At 42.9% G+C, this 20827-nt stretch overlaps 1 protein-coding gene across 5 annotated transcripts in view; it reads right to left on the bottom strand.

Moving 5' to 3' along the window:
- Positions 1-3756: 3756 nt before the first annotated feature.
- Positions 3757-20827, bottom strand: part of LOC130298005 (zinc finger protein 436-like) — a 30622-nt gene continuing 13551 nt past the window's right edge. For 3 of the 5 annotated variants that reach the window (XM_056550887.1, XM_056550895.1, XM_056550900.1), the window contains exons 2-3: positions 19706-20380; positions 18163-19164 (exon numbers count right to left, since the gene is read on the bottom strand). In XM_056550887.1, the coding sequence (XP_056406862.1) occupies positions 18263-19164; positions 19706-20372 (1569 nt within the window). In that variant the 5' untranslated portion in view covers positions 20373-20380 and the 3' untranslated portion in view covers positions 18163-18262. Of the gene's footprint in view, positions 3929-4011; positions 4139-5290; positions 5471-5746; positions 5895-18162; positions 19165-19705; positions 20381-20827 lie in introns of those variants that run through there. The other 2 variants (XR_008849732.1, XM_056550907.1) reach the window with 2 other exon arrangements.

Here is a 20827-nt window from a genome sequence, read left to right as displayed (position 1 = left end):
GTCCTGTCCCGGCACGCGCGGCCCCGCTCCCTAGGGCGCGCGCGCGCCGGGTCTCTGCGATTTAAAGGGCCACTGCGCCGCTGATTGGCGCAGTTGGTCTAATTAGTGTGTTCACCTGTGCACTCCCTATGTATGCCTCACTTCCCCTGCACTCCCTCGCCGGATCTTGTTGCCATCGTGCCAGTGAAAGCGTTCCCTTGTGTGTTCCTAGCCTGTGTTCCAGACCTCCTGCCGTTGCCCCTGACTATGATCCTTGCTGCCTGCCCCGACCTTCTGCTACGTCCGACCTTGCTCTTGTCTACTCCCTTGTACCGCGCCTATCTTCAGCAGTCAGAGAGGTTGAGCCGTTGCTAGTGGATACGACCTGGTTACTACCGCCGCTGCAAGACCATCCCGCTTTGCGGCGGGCTCTGGTGAAAACCAGTAGTAACTTAGAACCGGTCCACTAGCACGGTCCACGCCAATCCCTCTCTGGCACAGAGGATCCACCTCCTGCCAGCCGAATCGTGACAGTTATCCTTACCCGTGTATCCAGAAGTTCCGCTACGTTATTAGACTCAGCACCTTTGCTGCCTGCCTTGACCTTCTGCTACGTTTGACTACGCTACTGCCTTATCCTTTCGGTAGCTCGCCTAGCCGAGCTACCTGTGTCGAGCCATGTCAGGGCTAGCGGCCTAGGTGTCTCCTGCCGCAGCAAGCCCATCCTGCCTTGTGGCGGGCTCTGGTGAAGACCAGCGGCACCTTAGACTCCGCTCCCTGATACGGTCCGAGTCATCAGCCACACAGGTTAAAGGATCCACATCCTGTGATATTGTGAACCAGAAACCTGGACTGTTACAGACTGGAACAATATTGTATTTAGTGATGAATCCAGGATCTGTTTGGGATCTGACAATGATCGGGTTGGAGTATGGAGGCCTTGTGGTGAGCGCTTCAGTCCTGCCTTTGGAGCTACACACTGCCCCCTGTTGGTGTGATGATCTGGGGAGAGATCACATATGACAGTCGGTCACCCCTAGTAGTGAGGGACACTAACAGCTCAGTGATATGTGCAGGACATCCTGCGGGCACAAGTGTCACCTCTCATGGCTTGTCAATGAGTGTATATATATATATATATATATATATATATATATACACCAACTATTCTATACACACGGATAATACATAGATGTGTTATCTGGATTTTATTTGCTTTTTAGATACTGGACAACTGGTGGTAATGTCAGATATTTTTTAAATATAATTTCATGCTCTAAATTTTTTCTCCCCTGTGTAAAATTTTTGATAAGTTTTTCTTTCCAATTTCAAACATTTCCCACATTCTAGGCATAAAAATGGCTTCTCCACATGTGAATTATCTGATGTGTAAAAAGACCTGGTTTTGGGGTAAAACATTTCCACATTCTGAACATGAAAATGGCTTCTCTCCTGAGTTCTTTGATGTTCAATAAAACTTTATTTTCTGGTAAAACATTTCTTATATTCCAGGTATGAATATGGCTTCTCTCCCCTGTGAGTAGTTTTTAATGTTTAATAAGATCTGGTTTCTAAAACTAACTTTGTTCATATTATGCACGCAAAAAATCGTATGTGAACTTTTTGATGTTTAATAAGAACTGATTTCTAAGTAAAACATTTTCCACATTCTGAACATGAAAATGGCTTCTCTCCTTTGTGAGTTCTTTGATGTTTAACAAGATAGTATTTTTGAGCAAAACATTTTCCACATCTTGAACAGGAAAAACGGCTTCTCTCCAGTGTGAATTCTTTGATGTTGAACAAGATTTGATTTCTGAGTAAAACATTTCCCATATTCTACACAAGAAAATGGATTTTCTCCCACGTGAAATTTCTGATGTATAATCAGAAGTGATTTTCTATTAAAACATTTTCCACATTCTAGGCATAAAAATGGCTTCCTCCCTGTGTGAGCATTTTGATGATAATCAAGATCTGATTTCTGAGAAAAACCTTTCCCACATTCTAAACATGCATATGGCTTCTTCCCTGTGTGAATTCTTTGATGTTTGACAAGATATGATTTCTGAGAAAAACATTTCCCACATTCTGAACATGAAAATGTCTTCTTCCCTATGTGAACTTTTTGATGTATAATAAGACTTGATTTCTTAGTAAAACATTTTCCACATTCTTGGCATAAGAATGGCTTCTCTCCTGTGTGAATTCGTAGATGATCAACAAGACTAGCCTTTGCAGTAAAACATTTCCCACATTCTGGGCATGAAAACAGATTTTCCCCTGTGTGAGTTCTTTGATGTCTAATGAGTTGTGATTTCTGATTAAAACATTTACCACATTCTGAACATGAAAAGGGCTTCTCCCCTGTGTGAATTCGTTGATGTCTAATAAGTATAGATTTCTGAGCTTCTCTATCAGTGTAGGCACTTCTCCTTTATAGTTATAGCAGACTTAAAGGGGTAGTCCAGTGGTGAAAAACTTATCCCCTATCCTAAGGATAGGGGATAAGTTTGAGATCGCGGGGAGTCCGACCGCTGGGGCCCCCTGCGATCTCTCTGTACGGGGGCCAGGCTCTCCGGCCAGATAGCGGGTGTCGACCTCCGCACGAAGCGGCGGCCGACACGCCCCCTCAATACATCTCTATGGCAGAGCCGGAGATTGCCGAAGGCAGCGCTTCGGCTCTGCCATAGAGTTGTATTGAGGGGGCGTGTTGGCCGCCGCTTCGTGCGGAGGTCGACACGCCCCCTTCCTGTGGGCTGTCGGGGCTCCTTACAGGAGATCACGGGGGGCCCCAGCGGTCGGACCCCCCGCGATCTGCAACTTATCCCCTATCCTTAGAATAGGGGATAAGTTGTTCACCACTGGGTTCACCACTGGACTACTCCTTTAATACATATTATTCCATAAACCAGTGGTTCCTAACGAAGATGCCTCCAGCTGTTGCAAAAATATAACTCCCAGCATGCCCAAACAGCCGAAGGCACCCTGGTTGGGAAACACCACCATAAATTCATCAATCACCACATTTTTATTATCCAACACGTTTTAACTACTAAGTTGTCGTCATGAACGCTATAGCACAATGTACGTTGCAAACATCTTAACAGGAACAGTCGTATCCGTAACCCACCTCCCCTTAAATGTCAATAAAAAACAGGACATTCTGACACGCTGCCCTGACACATGATAGCATCGGGTCTCACTCATGAGATTGTGAGTTATAAGCCAAAAAAGCGAAAAGTCAGGGGTTAAAATGCAATCATAGTCGGTCTCAAGAGTTTTACCGATGCAATCAAATCTTTCGTCATGTTTGGGAAACACGTCAAAAGTTGTTTTTAACACCATTAACGCTATAAAGAAACATAAACCATCACTTTCACAAAAAAATGCATACATTTTCCTTACAAAACAGATAAAACACCTAAACATATTTGACATCATTATGTCTGTATGGACCCGAACTGTAAAAATATACCATTATCTGATAAATTTTTTAAGGTGTGGCCTATGGTCCACACACAGCTGAGAAGACTGTGACTCTACTGTGCATTTAGTGGTTATTACTCACCTAGGCAGTTACCTGTAGTAATGTCCTCCTTATACTGCTCATCACCGCTCACATCTGTCTCTTCTTTTTTCCTTATGTCTGTAGCATTAATATAGATCAGATCTTTCCCTGTAGGAATGTCCTCCTTATACTGCTCATCACCGCTCACATCTGTCTCTTCTTTTTTCCTTATGTCTGTAGCATTAATATAGATCAGATCTTTCCCTGTAGGAATGTCCTCCTTATACTGCTCATCACCGCTCACATCTGTCTCTTCTTTTTTCCTTATGTCTGTAGCATTAATATAGATCAGATCTTTCCCCATAGGAACGTCCTCCATATACTGCTTATCAAGAGGACAGGGACACCTCTCTGGTGCTGTTCTCTTACTGGATCTGACTGTAGGGAACACAAACAGAGACTGAATTCATTCTTTACATACAAATAATGAGAGGACGTGTGTGTATAGTCATGTCTATTACCTGGTGATGTGAGGGGCTGCTGATCCTCCATCATCACCTGATCCTTGTACTGATCCTTGTGTCCTTCTACATACTCCCACTCCTCCATGGAGAAATAGACCGCCACGTCCTGACACCTTATAGGAACCTGACACACAATGATACAGTCATCACCCCGACCCCTCCAGTGGTGTTACTGTATAATGTCCCAGCATTCCCAGCAGTGTCACCTCTCCAGTCATCACCAGACCCCTCCATTACTGTATAATGTCCCAGCATTCCCAGCAGTGTCACCTCTCCAGTCATCACCAGACCCCTCCATTACTGTATAATGTCCCAGCAGTGTCACCTCTCCAGTCATCACCAGACCCTTCCATTACTGTATAATGTCCCAGCAGGGTCACCTCTCCAGTCATCACCAGACCCCTCCATTACTGTATAATGTCCCAGCAGTGTCACCTCTCCAGTCATCACCAGACCCCTCCATTACTGTATAATGTCCCAGCAGTGTCACCTCTCCAGTCATCACCAGACCCCTCCATTACTGTATAATGTCCCAGCAGTGTCACCTCTCCAGTCATCACCAGACCCCTCCATTACTGTATAATGTCCCAGCAGTGTCACCTCTCCAGTCATCACCAGACCCCTCCATTACTGTATAATGTCCCAGCAGGGTCACCTCTCCAGTCATCACCAGACCCCTCCATTACTGTATAATGTCCCAGCATTCCCAGCAGTGTCACCTCTCCAGTCATCACCAGACCCCTCCATTACTGTATAATGTCCCAGCAGTGTCACCTCTCCAGTCATCACCAGACCCCTCCATTACTGTATAATGTCCCAGCAGTGTCACCTCTCCAGTCATCACCAAACCCCTCCATTACTGTATAATGTCCCAGCATTCCCAGCAGTGTCACCTCTCCAGTCATCACCAGACCCCTCCATTACTGTATAATGTCCCAGCAGGGTCACCTCTCCAGTAATCACCAGACCCCTCCATTACTGTATAATGTCCCAGCAGTGTCACCTCTCCAGTCATCACCAGACCCCTCCATTACTGTATAATGTCCCAGCAGGGTCACCTCTCCAGTAATCACCAGACCCCTCCATTACTGTATAATGTCCCAGCAGTGTCACCTCTCCAGTCATCACCAGACCCCTCCATTACTGTATAATGTCCCAGCATTCCCAGCAGGGTCACCTCTCCAGTCATCACCAGAACCCTCCATTACTGTATAATGTCCCAGCAGGGTCACCTCTCCATTACTGTATAATGTCCCAGCATTCCCAGCAGGGTCACCTCTCCAGTCAGCAGCTCCATCATCTTGTTGATGAGTTCTAGGATCTTCTGTTCATCCATTTCCTCATGTATCAGGGAGTGAGGTGGGGGCCCCGGGATTGGGCTCAGGGTTCTTTTCCATCCTTCACACACAGGGGCCCGACAGCGCCCACTAGAGGACTTCTTCACTACTGTGTAATCCTGTGTATGGAGAGACACATTAATATCACTACATACATTCCCAGAATCCCTCACCTCTCCAGTCATATCCATCTGTTATTACATAGATAAGAATGAGGTCATGTGACATCACTCCCAGGATCCCTCACCTCTCCAGTCATATCCATCTGTTATTACATAGATAAGAATGAGGTCATGTGACATCACTCCCAGAATCCCTCACCTCTCCAGTCATATCCATCTGTTATTACATAGATAAGAATGAGGTCATGTGACATCACTCCCAGAATCGTTCACCTCTCCAGTAAGCCGGAAGAGTATCTGTAGGGTGAGGTTTATGATCCTGTCGGCCATCTTGTTCCTGTCTCTGTCCATGGTTGATGGGTCATCCAGAAGAATTCTCTTATATAGAAGATATCAGCAGAGGATCTTGGATTGGAGAAACCTGAAGGGAAGAAGAGGAGACGATGAGAATGGCGGCTGCTAATAGAAACAACAACAGACGGCGACAGAGAAAGAGACAAATGCACAGAAAGTTCTGGATCTTGTGATCAATGAGAAAAACCCATAAGAAGTGATGAGAGGCCGAGATATCATCTATGAAGCCTCCTCATCTGACCATAAGTCTATGAGGGGAATGGTTACAGGAGAAAAGAGTGATTATATGAGGGGAAATGGCTTTATGAATTTCATAGAGCCGTTCCCCCTCATATAGCCTATGTTACCCCCTCCTATAGCCTATATTTACCCTTCTACAGCCTATATTCACCATCATATATCCCATACTTACCCTCCTATAGCCTATATTCCCCTTCCTATATCCTATACTTACCCTCCTATAGCCTGTATTCCCCATCCTATATTTACCCTCCTATAGCCTATATTCCCCTTCCTATATCTTATACTTACCCTCCTATAGCCTATATTCCCTATTCTATATTTACTTGGGGTGTAAGAAAAAATCGATTTACTCGATTATCGAGATTTTTCCTTTGGCGATACTGTATCGATTCAAAATATTTTTGAATCAATCTTTTTAGGGATGTGGAATTCGTATGTCCCGACGCCCGGGACATGCAGTTCCAGGCGCCGGGCAAGTGAATTTTTCCGGGTTGTGCAAGCAGGGCCGGACCTGACAAGCGCAGCGGCGCTCTGAGTGTATGGAATGGGACTCGTGCCCGCTCCATACTCTGCGGCCTCGGCTGGCTAGTAACCCTTTAGATCACCACTGTCAAAGTTGACAGCTGCGTCTAAAGGGACCTGTGAATACTCCCTGGTGGGCTAGTGGGGTGAATCACCCCCCGGCTGCGTGATTGCGGGTGGGTGATCCACTGTGGAGGTAGCCGGAGGGCTTACCTCTGCTTCCTGCTGTCCCGTGGCTCTGTCATTGATAGATCCTGGCTGGACAAGGCTCTATCAATGGATCAAAGAGTAATGGAATTCAAAAGAACTCCATTCATCTGTCTGAGGACTCTAATGATTCCTCCTAAAAGTCTAATAAAGTGTATAAAAAAAAATGTTTTAATAAAAGTTTAAAGGATAACTGTCAGCGCCGCTTATGAATATTCATCCCCCCCCCCCTCCCTCCAGTTAGGAGCAGCAAAGAGAGGGGGATGAATATTCATAAGCGGCGCTGACATCAGTGCCAGTTAAGCTGCAGGAGCCCCGACCGTGCCAGTTACAGCAACATATAGACATAGAATAAAAGTACAATTGCGGGTGAACGGCCGGGCGGATCCAGGTAAGGTAGGGCTCGTTTTAATCAGTGTCTCCCGCACCATCCACCAGTACTGTGGATAGTGCGGGAGAAAATATCTGACAGTTTTCCTTTAAAAGACACACATTAACCCCTTCCATATTAAAAGTTCAAATCACCCCCTATTCCTATATAAAAACATGTAAACATAATAAAAATAAAACATATTTGGTATCACTGAGTGAGTAAAAATCGCAATATATCGTTTTTGAGACAGAATCTGGATATATCGCGATATATCGTATCGTCATACGTGTATCGCGATACGTATCGTATCGCCAGGTTCTTGCCAATTCACACCCCTAATATTTACCCTCCTATAGCCTATATTCCCCTTCCTATATCCTATATTTAACCTCCTATAGCCTATATTCCCCTTCCTATATCCTATATTTAACCTCCTATAGCCTATATTCCCCTTCCTATAGCCTATAATGACCCTCCTTTAGCCTATATTCCCGCTCCTATATTTACCCTCCTATAGCCTATATTCCCTATCCTATACTTACCCTCCTATAGCCTATATTCCCTATCCTATACTTACCTCCTATAGCTTATATTCCCCATCCTATATTTACCCTCCTATAGCTTATATTCCCCATCCTATATTTACCCTCCTATAGCCTATATTCCCCTTCCTATATCCTATATTTAACCTCCTATAGCCTATATTCCCCTTCCTATATCCTATATTTAACCTCCTATAGCCTATATTCCCCTTCCTATAGCCTATAATGACCCTCCTTTAGCCTATATTCCCGCTCCTATATTTACCCTCCTATAGCCTATATTCCCTATCCTATACTTACCCTCCTATAGCCTATATTCCCTATCCTATACTTACCTCCTATAGCTTATATTCCCCATCCTATATTTACCCTCCTATAGCTTATATTCCCCATCCTATATTTACCCTCCTATAGCCTATATTCCCCATCCTATATCCTATATTTACCCTCCTATAGCCTATATTCCCTATCCTATACTTACCCTCCTATAGCCTATATTTCCCATCCTCTATCCTATATTTACTCTCCTTTAGTCTATATTCCCCATCCTTTAACCTATTTGGCGGGAGTTGTAACCTTCAGGACAGCAGCAGATGACTCTGGCTACTACGGCTCTGGTTCTGGGCAACCGATGAACGGCAGTCCGCACATCCCGAGTGGTTTCGGTGGGGCCAATACTGGGGGGATGCAGGTAGGTCACTGAGGAGTGCCTCAGCCAGGGTCAGGTCCGTATACATGACTGTCGAGCAGTGTTATAATCATTACTGGTCATAGGTGTCTGTTGGCTCTGCCTGCAGCAGCCACGGAAGTCGGAACGCAGGTACAGGGGTTCAGCTGTAACAGGCTCTGACCGGAGCAGTGGCGTCTGGTGTTTAGCTCCCTTGGGCCTTGTTTTCCAATGCTCAGCATCACTTTGCAGCTCCTCTATGGTCTTTGCAGGTTTAAATTCACCAATAATGTGGATAAGGCTGATCCAGAATATGGAGGCTCCTCTCAGTGTACACTGAAGATGTGGTTGGAAGCGGCAGTCTTGTATGCCTGCAGCCTTTGTCTGTTGGGACATGCTGGGAGTTGTAGTTTGCCAAAAGCATATATATCAGGCATCAGTCACCATAAGCATACCATGAACATATATTACTATAGCATTAGACCATGCATACGTTATTATAGTGTTAGTCCTTGCATATGTTATCATAGCATGTATTCTATGCATACTTTACTATAGCATCTGTTCTTTGCATACTTTACTATAGCATCTGTTCCTTGCATACTTTATTATAGCATCTGTTCTTTGAATACTTTACTATAGCATCTGTTCTTTGCATACTTTACTATAGCATCTGTTCTATGCATACTTTACTATAGCATCTGTTGTATGCATACTTTACTGTAGCATCTATTCTACGCATACTTTACTGTAGCATCTGTTCTACGCATACTTTACTGTTGCATCTGTTCTACGCATACTTTACTATAGCATCTGTTCTATGCATACTTTACTGTAGCGTCTGTTCTATGCATACTTTACTGTTGCATCTGTTCTTTGCATACTTTACTATAGCATCTGTTCTTTGCATACTTTACTATAGCATCTGTTCTATGCATACATTATAATAGCATCTGTATCATACATACGTAATGATAGCATAATACCATGGATATGTTACTCTAGCTGATATACCACGCATACGGTGCTATAGCATACATATCTGCCATACCACATGTAGGCCATGTACCGATCACCATCACAAATGTATGTGTAAGGTACATGTCATGTCAACATCTTTCAGGAATTAGAGGAAAACTGTCATCACCCACACTAAACCCAATACACCAGGTTATAGTGTAGGTGACCAGGAGTCCACAGAGGGTTCAATTACTAAAACCAGTCCAGTGGTTCCGGCGATATGGGCTCCAGAAGTTCTTAGCCTATATTCAGTCAATTGCCGGCTGGCCGCCCCCTGCCTCCGTCTGTCTCCTTACTTTTAATTACCCCTCAATTAACATATTCATCTTCAGCGACTCCATGTCCTAGTGACACAGACTCGCTGGTCACATGATCGCTCTGCTCCATTAGCGAAAGTGCATGTTTGGGCGGAATATATACAGCTCTCACGTCATAATGACCCGATTACTGTGCTAGATATAGAGTTTAGCGATCACATGACTGGTGACTCTACTTCACTAAGACATGGAGTCCACTAGGTAGGAATCACACCAGAGGCGTAACTAAGGTCAAGGCGAGTATAGCTCCGCGCCCAGGGAACTACTTACAGAGCAGCGGGGGAGACCTTATAACTTCATGTCCTCACCAACCCTGAGGGCTAAAATGTCCCCCGAGGATAATAAGGATAAAGATTTTACCATGTATAACACGGTGCTAACCTACCTATGGTATAAAATATTGTAAAACTAATGATTGGTTCCCTTCAACTATCCTGTTAAAATGGTTTTTAATCCTTTTATCTATCCTATCGGATATTTACCCCTTTAATTTACCCTACGGCGCCAAGGACACAACTCAAACCAAATCCATATACAGGGTAAGGTTCACTATGCGGGTTGTCATGACAACTATATATATATATATATATATATATATATATATATATCTTTGTATATACACACACCTACATATACAGTGGTCCCTCAACATACGATGGTAATTCGTTCCAAATGAGCCATCATTTCTTGAAACCATCGTATGTTGAGGGATCCGTGCAATGTTAAATATAGGAAGGTATACTCACCTGTCCCCGCCTCTCCGGACCTGACACTGCTGCCCTGGATGTCGCCCTCCATCGCTGTTGCCGCGTCCCCGTCGCTCCAGACTGTCTCCGCTGCCCGGGATCGTCGTTCCTTATCGCCGTCATCATGTCGCTACGAACGCCGCTCCAATTGGATGACGGGAAGCCGTGCGCAGAGACGTGATGACGACGAGCAACGGCGATGCAGGGGATCCTGAAGAGAATGGTCCGGAGCACCGGGGGCAGGTAAGAGACCATCACCGGAGCACACGGGCACCTTAAACGGCTATCCGGTGGCAGTTGAAGCAGTCTGCACTGCCAGATAGCCGTTTATGCGATGGCCCCGACATACAAAAGCATCGTATGTTGATGAGGCCATCGCATGTTGAAAATATCGTATGTCGGGGGGGTCACTGTATAAATAAACATATACCTGTAGAGGAACCATATACTTACAGGACCTGCGATGATGTCACCGTCATGTGATCAGTCACATGGAGGAGGAGGAGTCACATGATCAGGGGCTGCTGCTCTAGGCTCATCTGCTCAGTGTATGCAGGACTCTGCTGTGCTGGTTGTGATCGCTGCTGGATGAGCTGAAGTTATGTGTATGCAGCAGAGCTGTGTGTGTGTGATGTGCGTGGTGCAGAGCTGTGTATGTGTGTGTTATATATGTCTGCAGCAGAGCTGTGTGTAATGTGCATGTAGCTGAGCTGTATGTGTACACAGTAGTGCTGTATATGTGTAATGTACATGTAGCTGAGCTGTATGTGTACACAGTAGAGCTGTATATGTGTAATGTACATGTAGCTGAGCTGTATGTGTACACAGTAGAACTGTATATGTGTAATGTACATGTAGCTGAGCTGTATGTGTACACAGCAGAGCTGTATATGTGTAATGTACATGTAGCTGAGCTGTATGTGTACACAGTAGAGCTGTATATGTGTAATGTGCATGTAGCTGAGCTGTATGTGTACACAGTAGAGCTGTATATGTGTAATGTACATGTAGCTGAGCTGTATGTGTACACAGTAGAGATGTATATGTGTAATGTACATGTAGCTGAGCTGTATGTGTACACAGTAGAGCTGTATATGTGTAATGTACATGTAGCTGAGCTGTATGTGTACATAGTAGAGCTGTATATGTGTAATGTGCATGTAGCTGAGCTGTATGTGTACACAGTAGTGCTGTATATGTGTAATGTACATGTAGCTGAGCTGTATGTGTACACAGTAGAGCTGTATATGTGTAATGTGCATGTAGCTGAGCTGTATGTGTACACAGTAGAGCTGTATATGTGTAATGTACATGTAGCTGAGCTGTATGTGTACACAGTAGAGCTGTATATGTGTAATGTACATGTAGCTGAGCTGTATGTGTACACAGTAGAGCTGTATATGTTTAATGTGCATGTAGCTGAGCTGTATAAGTACACAGTAGAGCTGTATATGTGTAATGTACATGTAGCTAAGCTGTATGTGTACACAGTAGTGCTGTATATGTGTAATGTACATGTAGCTGAGCTGTATGTGTACACAGTAGAGCTGTATATGTGTAATGTACATGTAGCTGAGCTGTATGTGTACACAGTAGACCTGTATATGTGTAATGTACATGTAGCTGAGCTGTATGTGTACACAGTCGTGCTGTATATATGTAATGTACATGTAGCTGAGCTGTATGTGTACACAGTAGAGCTGTATATGTGTAATGTGCATGTAGCTGAGCTGTATGTGTACACAGTAGAGCTGTATATGTGTAATGTGCATGTAGCTGAGCTGTATGTGTACACAGTAGAGCTGTATATGTGTAATGTACATGTAGCTGAGCTGTATGTGTACACAGTAGAGCTGTATATGTGTAATGTACATGTAGCTGAGCTGTATGTGTACACAGTAGAGCTGTATATGTTTAATGTGCATGTAGCTGAGCTGTATAAGTACACAGTAGAGCTGTATATGTGTAATGTACATGTAGCTAAGCTGTATGTGTACACAGTAGTGCTGTATATGTGTAATGTACATGTAGCTGAGCTGTATGTGTACACAGTAGAGCTGTATATGTGTAATGTACATGTAGCTGAGCTGTATGTGTACACAGTAGACCTGTATATGTGTAATGTACATGTAGCTGAGCTGTATGTGTACACAGTCGTGTTGTATATATGTAATGTACATGTAGCTGAGCTGTATGTGTACACAGTAGAGCTGTATATGTGTAATGTGCATGTAGCTGAGCTGTATGTGTACACAGTAGAGCTGTATATGTGTACACAATAGAGCTGTATATGTGTAATGTACATGTAGCTGAGCTGTATGTGTACACAGTAGAGCTGTATAAGTGTAATGTGCATGTAGCTGAGCTGTATGTGTACACAGTAGAGCTGTATATGTGTAATGTACATGTAGCTGAGCTGTATGTGTACACAGTAGAGCTGTATATGTGTAATGTGCATGTAGCTGACATGTATGTGTACACAGTAGAGCTGTATATGTGTAATGTACATGTAGCTGAGCTGTATGTGTACACAGTAGAGCTGTATATATGTAATGTACATGTAGCTGAGCTGTATGTGTACACAGTAGAGCTGTATATGTGTAATGTGCATGTAGCTGAGCTGTATGTGTACACAGTAGAGCTGTATATGTGTAATGTGCATGTAGCTGAGCTGTATGTGTACACAGTAGAGCTGTATATGTAATGTACATGTAGCTGAGCTGTATGTGTACACAGTAGAGCTGTATATGTGTAATGTGCATGTAACTGAGCTGTATGTGTACACAGTAGAGCTGTATATGTGTAATGTGCATGTAGCTGAGCTGTATGTGTACACAGTAGAGCTGTATATGTGTAATGTGCATGTAGCTGAGCTGTATGTGTACACAGTAGAGCTGTATATGTGTAATGTGCATGTAGCTGAGCTGTATGTGTACACAGTAGAGCTGTATATGTGTAATGTACATGTAGCTGAGCTGTATGTGTACACAGTAGAGCTGTATATGTGTAATGTACATGTAGCTGAGCTGTATGTGTACACAGTAGAGCTGTATATGTGTAATGTGCATGTAGCTGAGCTGTATGTGTACACAGTAGAGCTGTATATGTGCATGTAGCTGAGCTGTATGTGTACACAGTAGAGCTGTATATATGTAATGTACATGTAGCTGAGCTGTATGTGTACAGTAGAGCTGTATATGTGTAATGTACATGTAGCTGAGCTGTATGTGTACACAGTAGAGCTGTATATGTGTAATGTGCATGTAGCTGAGCTGTATGTGTACACAGTAGAGCTGTATATGTAATGTACATGTAGCTGAGCTGTATGTGTACACAGTAGAGCTGTATATGTGTAATGTGCATGTAGCTGAGCTGTATGTGTACACAGTAGAGCTGTATATGTGTAATGTGCATGTAGCTGAGCTGTATGTGTACACAGTAGAGCTGTATATGTGTAATGTGCATGTAGCTGAGCTGTATGTGTACACAGAGCTGTATATGTGTAATGTGCATGTAGCTGAGCTGTATGTGTACACAGTAGAGCTGTATATGTGTAATGTGCATGTAGCTGAGCTGTATGTGTACACAGTCAAGCTGTATATGTGTAATGTGCATGTAGCTGAGCTGTATATGTGTACACAGCAGAGCTGTATATGTGTAATGTGCATGTAGCTGAGCTGTATGTGTACACAGTAGAGCTGTATATGTGTAATGTACATGTAGCTGAGCTGTATGTGTACATAGTAGAGCTGTATATGTGTAATGTACATATAGCTGAGCTGTATGTGTACACAGTAGAGCTGTATATGTGTAATATACATGAAGCTGTGCTGTATGTGTACACAGTAGAGCTGTATATGTGTAATGTACATGTAGCTGAGCTGTATGTGTACACAGTAGAGCTGTATATGTGTAATGTACATGTAGCTGAGCTGTATGTGTACACAGTAGAGCTGTATATGTGTAATGTGCATGTAGCTGAGCTGTATGTGTACACAGTAGAGGTGTATATGTGTAATGTAGCTGAGCTGTATGTGTACATAGTAGAGCTGTATATGTGTAATGTTCATGTAGCTGAGCTGTATGTGTACAGTAAAGCTGTATATGTGTAATGTTCATGTAGCTGAGCTGTATGTGTACAGTAGAGCTGTATATGTGTAATGTACATGTAGCTGAGCTGTATGTGTACACAGTAGAGCTGTATATGTATAATGTGCATGTAGCTGAGGTGTATGTGTACACAGTAGAGCTGTATATGTGTAATGTACATGTAGCTGAGCTGTATGTGTACACAGTAGAGCTGTATATGTGTAATGTACATGTAGCTGAGCTGTATGTGTACACAGTAGAGCTGTATATGTGTAATGTACATGAAGCTGAGCTGTATGTGTACACAGTAGAGCTGTATATGTGTAATGTACATGTAGCTGAGCTGTATGTGTACACAGTAGAGCTGTATATGTGTAATGTACATGTAGCTGAGCTGTATGTGTACACAGTAGAGCTGTATAGGTGTAATGTACATGTAGCTGAGCTGTATGTGTACACAGTAGAGCTGTATATGTGTAATGTACATGTAGCTGAGCTGTATGTGTACACAGTAGAGCTGTATATGTGTAATGTACATGTAGCTGAGCTGTATGTGTACACAGTAGAGCTGTATATGTGTAATGTACATGTAGCTGAGCTGTATGTGTACACAGTAGAGCTGTATATGTGTAATGTGCATGTAGCTGAGCTGTATGTGTACACAGTAGAGGTGTATATGTGTAATGTAGCTGAGCTGTATGTGTACATAGTAGAGCTGTATATGTGTAATGTTCATGTAGCTGAGCTGTATGTGTACAGTAAAGCTGTATATGTGTAATGTTCATGTAGCTGAGCTGTATGTGTACAGTAGAGCTGTATATGTGTAATGTACATGTAGCTGAGCTGTATGTGTACACAGTAGAGCTGTATATGTATAATGTGCATGTAGCTGAGGTGTATGTGTACACAGTAGAGCTGTATATGTGTAATGTACATGTAGCTGAGCTGTATGTGTACACAGTAGAGCTGTATATGTGTAATGTACATGTAGCTGAGCTGTATGTGTACACAGTAGAGCTGTATATGTGTAATGTACATGAAGCTGAGCTGTATGTGTACACAGTAGAGCTGTATATGTGTAATGTACATGTAGCTGAGCTGTATGTGTACACAGTAGAGCTGTATATGTGTAATGTACATGTAGCTGAGCTGTATGTGTACACAGTAGAGCTGTATAGGTGTAATGTACATGTAGCTGAGCTGTATGTGTACACAGTAGAGCTGTATATGTGTAATGTACATGTAGCTGAGCTGTATGTGTACACAGTAGAGCTGTATATGTGTAATGTACATGTAGCTGAGCTGTATGTGTACACAGTAGAGCTGTATAGGTGTAATGTACATGTAGCTGAGCTGTATGTGTACACAGTAGAGCTGTATATGTGTAATGTACATGTAGCTGAGCTGTATGTGTACACAGTAGAGCTGTATATGTGTAATGTACATGTAGCTGAGCTGTATGTGTACACAGTAGAGATGTATCTACTGAGTGCTTGTACCTACTGAGCGCTAAGGTGATCAGCACCAATATATATTCAAATTGAGAAGACGGGGGCCTCCTCCTGCACACAATGCAGGAGAAGACGTGGCCACAGGAGAAGACCTGATCAGTGAGGAGGGTCTCTCTGTGTTTTCCAGCATTAGGCAGTGAGGGTTGCTCTGTTTTTTTTCTTACATTAGGCAGTGAGGGTTGCTCTGTTTTTTTTTCTTACATTAGGCAGTGAGGGTTGCTCTGTTTTTTTTCTTACATTAGGCAGTGAGGGTTGCTCTGTTTTTTTTCTTACATTAGGCAGTGAGGGTTGCTCTGTTTTTTTTCTTACATTAGGCAGTGAGGGTTGCTCTGTTTTTTTTCTTACATTAGGCAGTGAGGGTGTTCTCTGTTTTTCTGGTATCGGGAGACTCAGTTATTCCCAGTATATTCTATGTGTAAGGTCTCCTTGCTTCCTCCTGTCAGAGATGTTCCCTGTGACTGAAAGGTCTAGGTTTTACCTAGTGTCATTACTATGTTGTGGCCTTCCTGTGCACGTCTCATGTCCGGGCCGGTGGGTGGGCATGACTCCTCTGCCCGTCCGATTCCCGGACGTCTCAGAGTCTTGCAGCATAGCTAGGTGGTCTCCAGGACGTTTCTCTCAGGCTAAGGTGTAGGCCTTGTGTTCCCTGTCTTGGCACTCAGACGGGTGGAGAGTAGCTTTCCGGCCACCTTCACCAGTCCTGCCCGCTCATATTTCAATATGCCCCCTTATGTATAAAAAATGTCCCCTGTGCACTCCTATATATTAATATGTGCACCTGTGTCTTCCTCAAATATTTAAATGTACAAACCAGTACTGCATAGCAGTATATGAATGGACAGGATATCTCTTATTTGCGGGAGATCGAAATTTATCGATAGTAAATTTTATTGAAAGTGTTTTTATTACCATATATCACTGTTTTTAGGGGAAGCTGTCATGCCCCCTCCCATAGGCTTGCATTGAGGGGGCAGAGCCGTGACGTCACACGGGGGCGGAGTCGTGACGTCACTATGCTCCGTTTGATGCCAATGGGGTGCGATGTGGAAGATCACAGGGGTCCCGAGCGGCGGGACCCCCGCGGTCAGGCATCTTATCCCCTATCCTTTGGATAGGAGATAAGATGTCTTAGCGCCGGAGTACCCCTTTAAGTTCCAGAAGTCACCCCCCCCAGCAACATGATTAAAATGTTTAAATGCTGAAGTGACTATATAAAATAGAGTTTAAAAAAAAAAAATGGTGAACTCTTTGAGTTACCTGGATTTCTTTACTCCGTGTGCTCAATAAAAGACATAAAACTCTTATTAGTACAAAGAACTGTCCAAGATATAAAGACACAAAGAAGTCACCATAGAAACCATAAAAAGGTAACTGAGCCGTCACTTCTCTCCCACAATCCTGTGCACAGACACCTAGAGAGTCCCAGGAGCAGAGTTCCTGCTTAACACGCTGTCAGTATTCTACACTACTCATCATTTCTATTAATATGTGAGATGGCTCCGCCCCCTCTGTCTATACCCACCTTCTATTACCTTAGGACTATGCTCCCCTATACACATAACAAGTGACCCCTCCCCCGAGGAGCCTCATCCACCCAATCCCCATATCAGCAGCTGTGTGCGCTGGAAGATCTTATCTCATATATTCCTTACTTCTTATATATCCTTGTACAGTTATTATTAGAACCACAAACATTAACCCTTACTTACCCTGTTCCCCCATCAGACCTGTGTAATATGGAGGCAGGGGGCCTATGGTACGCCATGACAGCCGGGGCCAACAATTGTCTATAAATGTTCCCCAACACCTATAGGACTTTGTATAATGTGTAAAGTTCTTCCATCAGAATAATGTCCTAGAAGCCAGAAGATAGAAGTGATTTTGTGTCTCTTATCTGGTCATGTCCTGGAATTCTTCATCACTGGAATAAGTCCCTTCTCTCTGAGGTGTTTGGGTCTCCAGTAGCAGCTCCCCATGGATTATGCCTGTTGGGTCTTCTCCATGAGGAGCAGTGAATATCACAACCATATATCACACTCTTTTCCTACCATGTAAACTATAGTGATGACATCGCTGGATCGGTGACTACGTTCTAAAAGAAAACTTTTATTAACAATTGGGAACAAGTTTGGAGATGCAGTATATGATATATGTATAAATATCAGATATTCTATGCACGTGGTTAATATATAGATGTACTATCTGCATAATTTATTGCCAATTGTCTTCTCTACTGTGTGAATTCTTGTATGTCTGATAAGTGTTGCTTTCCCAGAATAACATTTCCCACATTCTGAACATGAAAATGGCTTCTCTCCTGTGTGGGTTCTTTGATGTTTAACAAGTTGCGATTTCTGAATAAAATATTTTTCACATTCTGAACATGAAAATGGCTTCTCTCCTGTGTGAATTCTTAGATGTCTGATAAGTGTTGATTTCTGGGAAAAGTATTTTCCACATTCTGAACATGAGAATGGCTTCTCTCCTGTGTGAGCTCTTACATGTGCGATAAGTAGTGATCTATGAGTAAAATTTTTTCCACATTCTGAACATGAAAATGGCTTGTCTCCCGTGTGACCTTTTCCATGTAAAACAAGGTGTGATCTATGGGTAAAACATTTTCCACATTCTGAACATGAAAATGGCTTCTCACCTGTGTGAATTCTTCGATGTTCAACAAGAATTGAATTCTGACTGAAACATTTTCCACATTTTGAACATGAAAATGGCTTCTCTCCTGTGTGAATTCTTTGATGCTTAACAATACTTGATTTCCGAGTAAAACATTTTCCACATTCTGAACATGAAAATGGCTTCTCTCCTGTGTGAGTTACTTGATGTTTAACAAGATATGAATTCCGAGTAAAACATTTCCCACATTCTGAACATGAAAACTGCTTTTCCTTATTTTTCTTAACAGACTGAGATGAATCTTTAGGTTGGACTTGTATAACAGGATGAGATGAGAGATCTTGGCTGTGAAGGGCTGAGGGTGTATCTGGGATAATGGAATGTTCTTCATATGTATCTTGTGTGATATCATCATCTGCTTTATAATCTGAAGATATAAGATTCTCCTCTGATCTCCTGGTACAGTCATCTGCCAAGGATGAAACAGATTTTATTTTTAAGCAATAACCTTAACAACCCAGGAAATAACATTTTTTACTTTTAAGAGATATTGGGGGAGATTTATCAAAACCTGAGTAGAGGCCCATCACAACCAATCAAATTTCTTCTTTCATTTTAAAGAGTCCTGTGAAAAAGGAAAGAAGCGATCTGATTGGCTATACAACACACAGTTTTTACATTTTCAAAAACTTCTGCCGCCAATGTAACACATACACAATCGATAGCCACGCTTGTTGGGGATCAGGGACATAAATTTGTGTAGTCCTAGCCGGAGTTCCCGCCCGCAGGAACTCCGGCTAGGACTACACAAATTTATGATTGTGGACCTGAGGATGGCGCCAGCGAGCGCCCAAACGCGTTGTCCTGTTTTTACTGTCTTGACTTCTTTTTTCAATAAAAGTTAGTCCTGCATAAGTGCTGGCTCATACCGTTTCTTGACTTCAACCATCGCCATCTGACAGTAGCGCTCTCAACATACCCCCCATTTTTACTCCTCCTACTTTACTCACCTGGATGGTTACCTGTAGGAATGTCCTCCTTATACTGCTCATCACCGCTCACATCTGTCTTTTCTTCTTCCTTTATGTCTTTAGCATTAATATATATCAGATCTTTCCCTGTAGGAATGTCCTTATACTGCTCATCACCGCTCACATATGTCTCTTCTTCTTCCTTTATGTCTGTAGCATTAATATAGATTGGATCTTTCCCTGTAGGAATGTCCTCCTTATACTGCTCATCACTGCTCACATCTGTCTCTTCTTCTTCTTCCTTTATGTCTGTAGCATTAATATAGTTCAGATCTTTCCCTGTAGGAATGTCCTCCTTATACTGCTCATCACCGCTCACATCTGTCTCCTCTTCTTCCTTTATGTGTGTATCATTAATATACATCAGATCTTTCCCTGTAGGAATGTCATCCTTATACTGCTCATCACCGCTCATGTCCGTTTCCTCTTCTTCTTCCTTTAGGTCTGCAGCATTAATATAGATTGGATCTTTCCCTATAGGAACGTCCTCCATATCCTGCTCATCACCGCTCACATATGTCTCCTCCTCTTCTTCTTCCTTCATGTCTGAAGCATTAATATATTTAAGATCCTTCCTTGTAGGAAGGTCCTCCTTATACTGCTCGTCACTGCTCACATCTGTCTTTAGAACATTAATATTGTTCATATCTTCTCCTTGAATATTAAAATGTGGAAGAAATATTGTAACAGTCATCAGACAGTAGGAGAAGTCATGTTAAATGATTTATATGAGCAGAAAAGATAATTAATTATCACATGGACCAAAAATAACAAAAGGAGTTATCTGAGCCCCATTAATACAATGTTCCCCCATGTTTATAAACAGGGGAGGTTACATTAAGGATAGAGCAGACAGTGTGACGCATACATAATCAAAAGCCACGCTCATTCGGGAATCAGGGACTTGCGGGCCAGGTCACAGTCACACCCCCTTTCTACCGTGATCCTTACATTCCTATACATAGGTATATTTCCTGCCCATATTACACCTGTATTCTGCATCTATATTATAATTCTATTATCTCCCATAACTGAGTCACAGGATTGCCAGAATGGAGGAACATACAGCAGAAAAGACCAACAGGACAGAGAGCTTAACCC

This window comes from Hyla sarda, chromosome 1 (assembly GCF_029499605.1).
Source record: "Hyla sarda isolate aHylSar1 chromosome 1, aHylSar1.hap1, whole genome shotgun sequence".
In the NCBI taxonomy this organism is placed as follows: domain Eukaryota; kingdom Metazoa; phylum Chordata; class Amphibia; order Anura; family Hylidae; genus Hyla; species Hyla sarda.
This window is presented reverse-complemented; position numbering and strand designations above follow the sequence as displayed.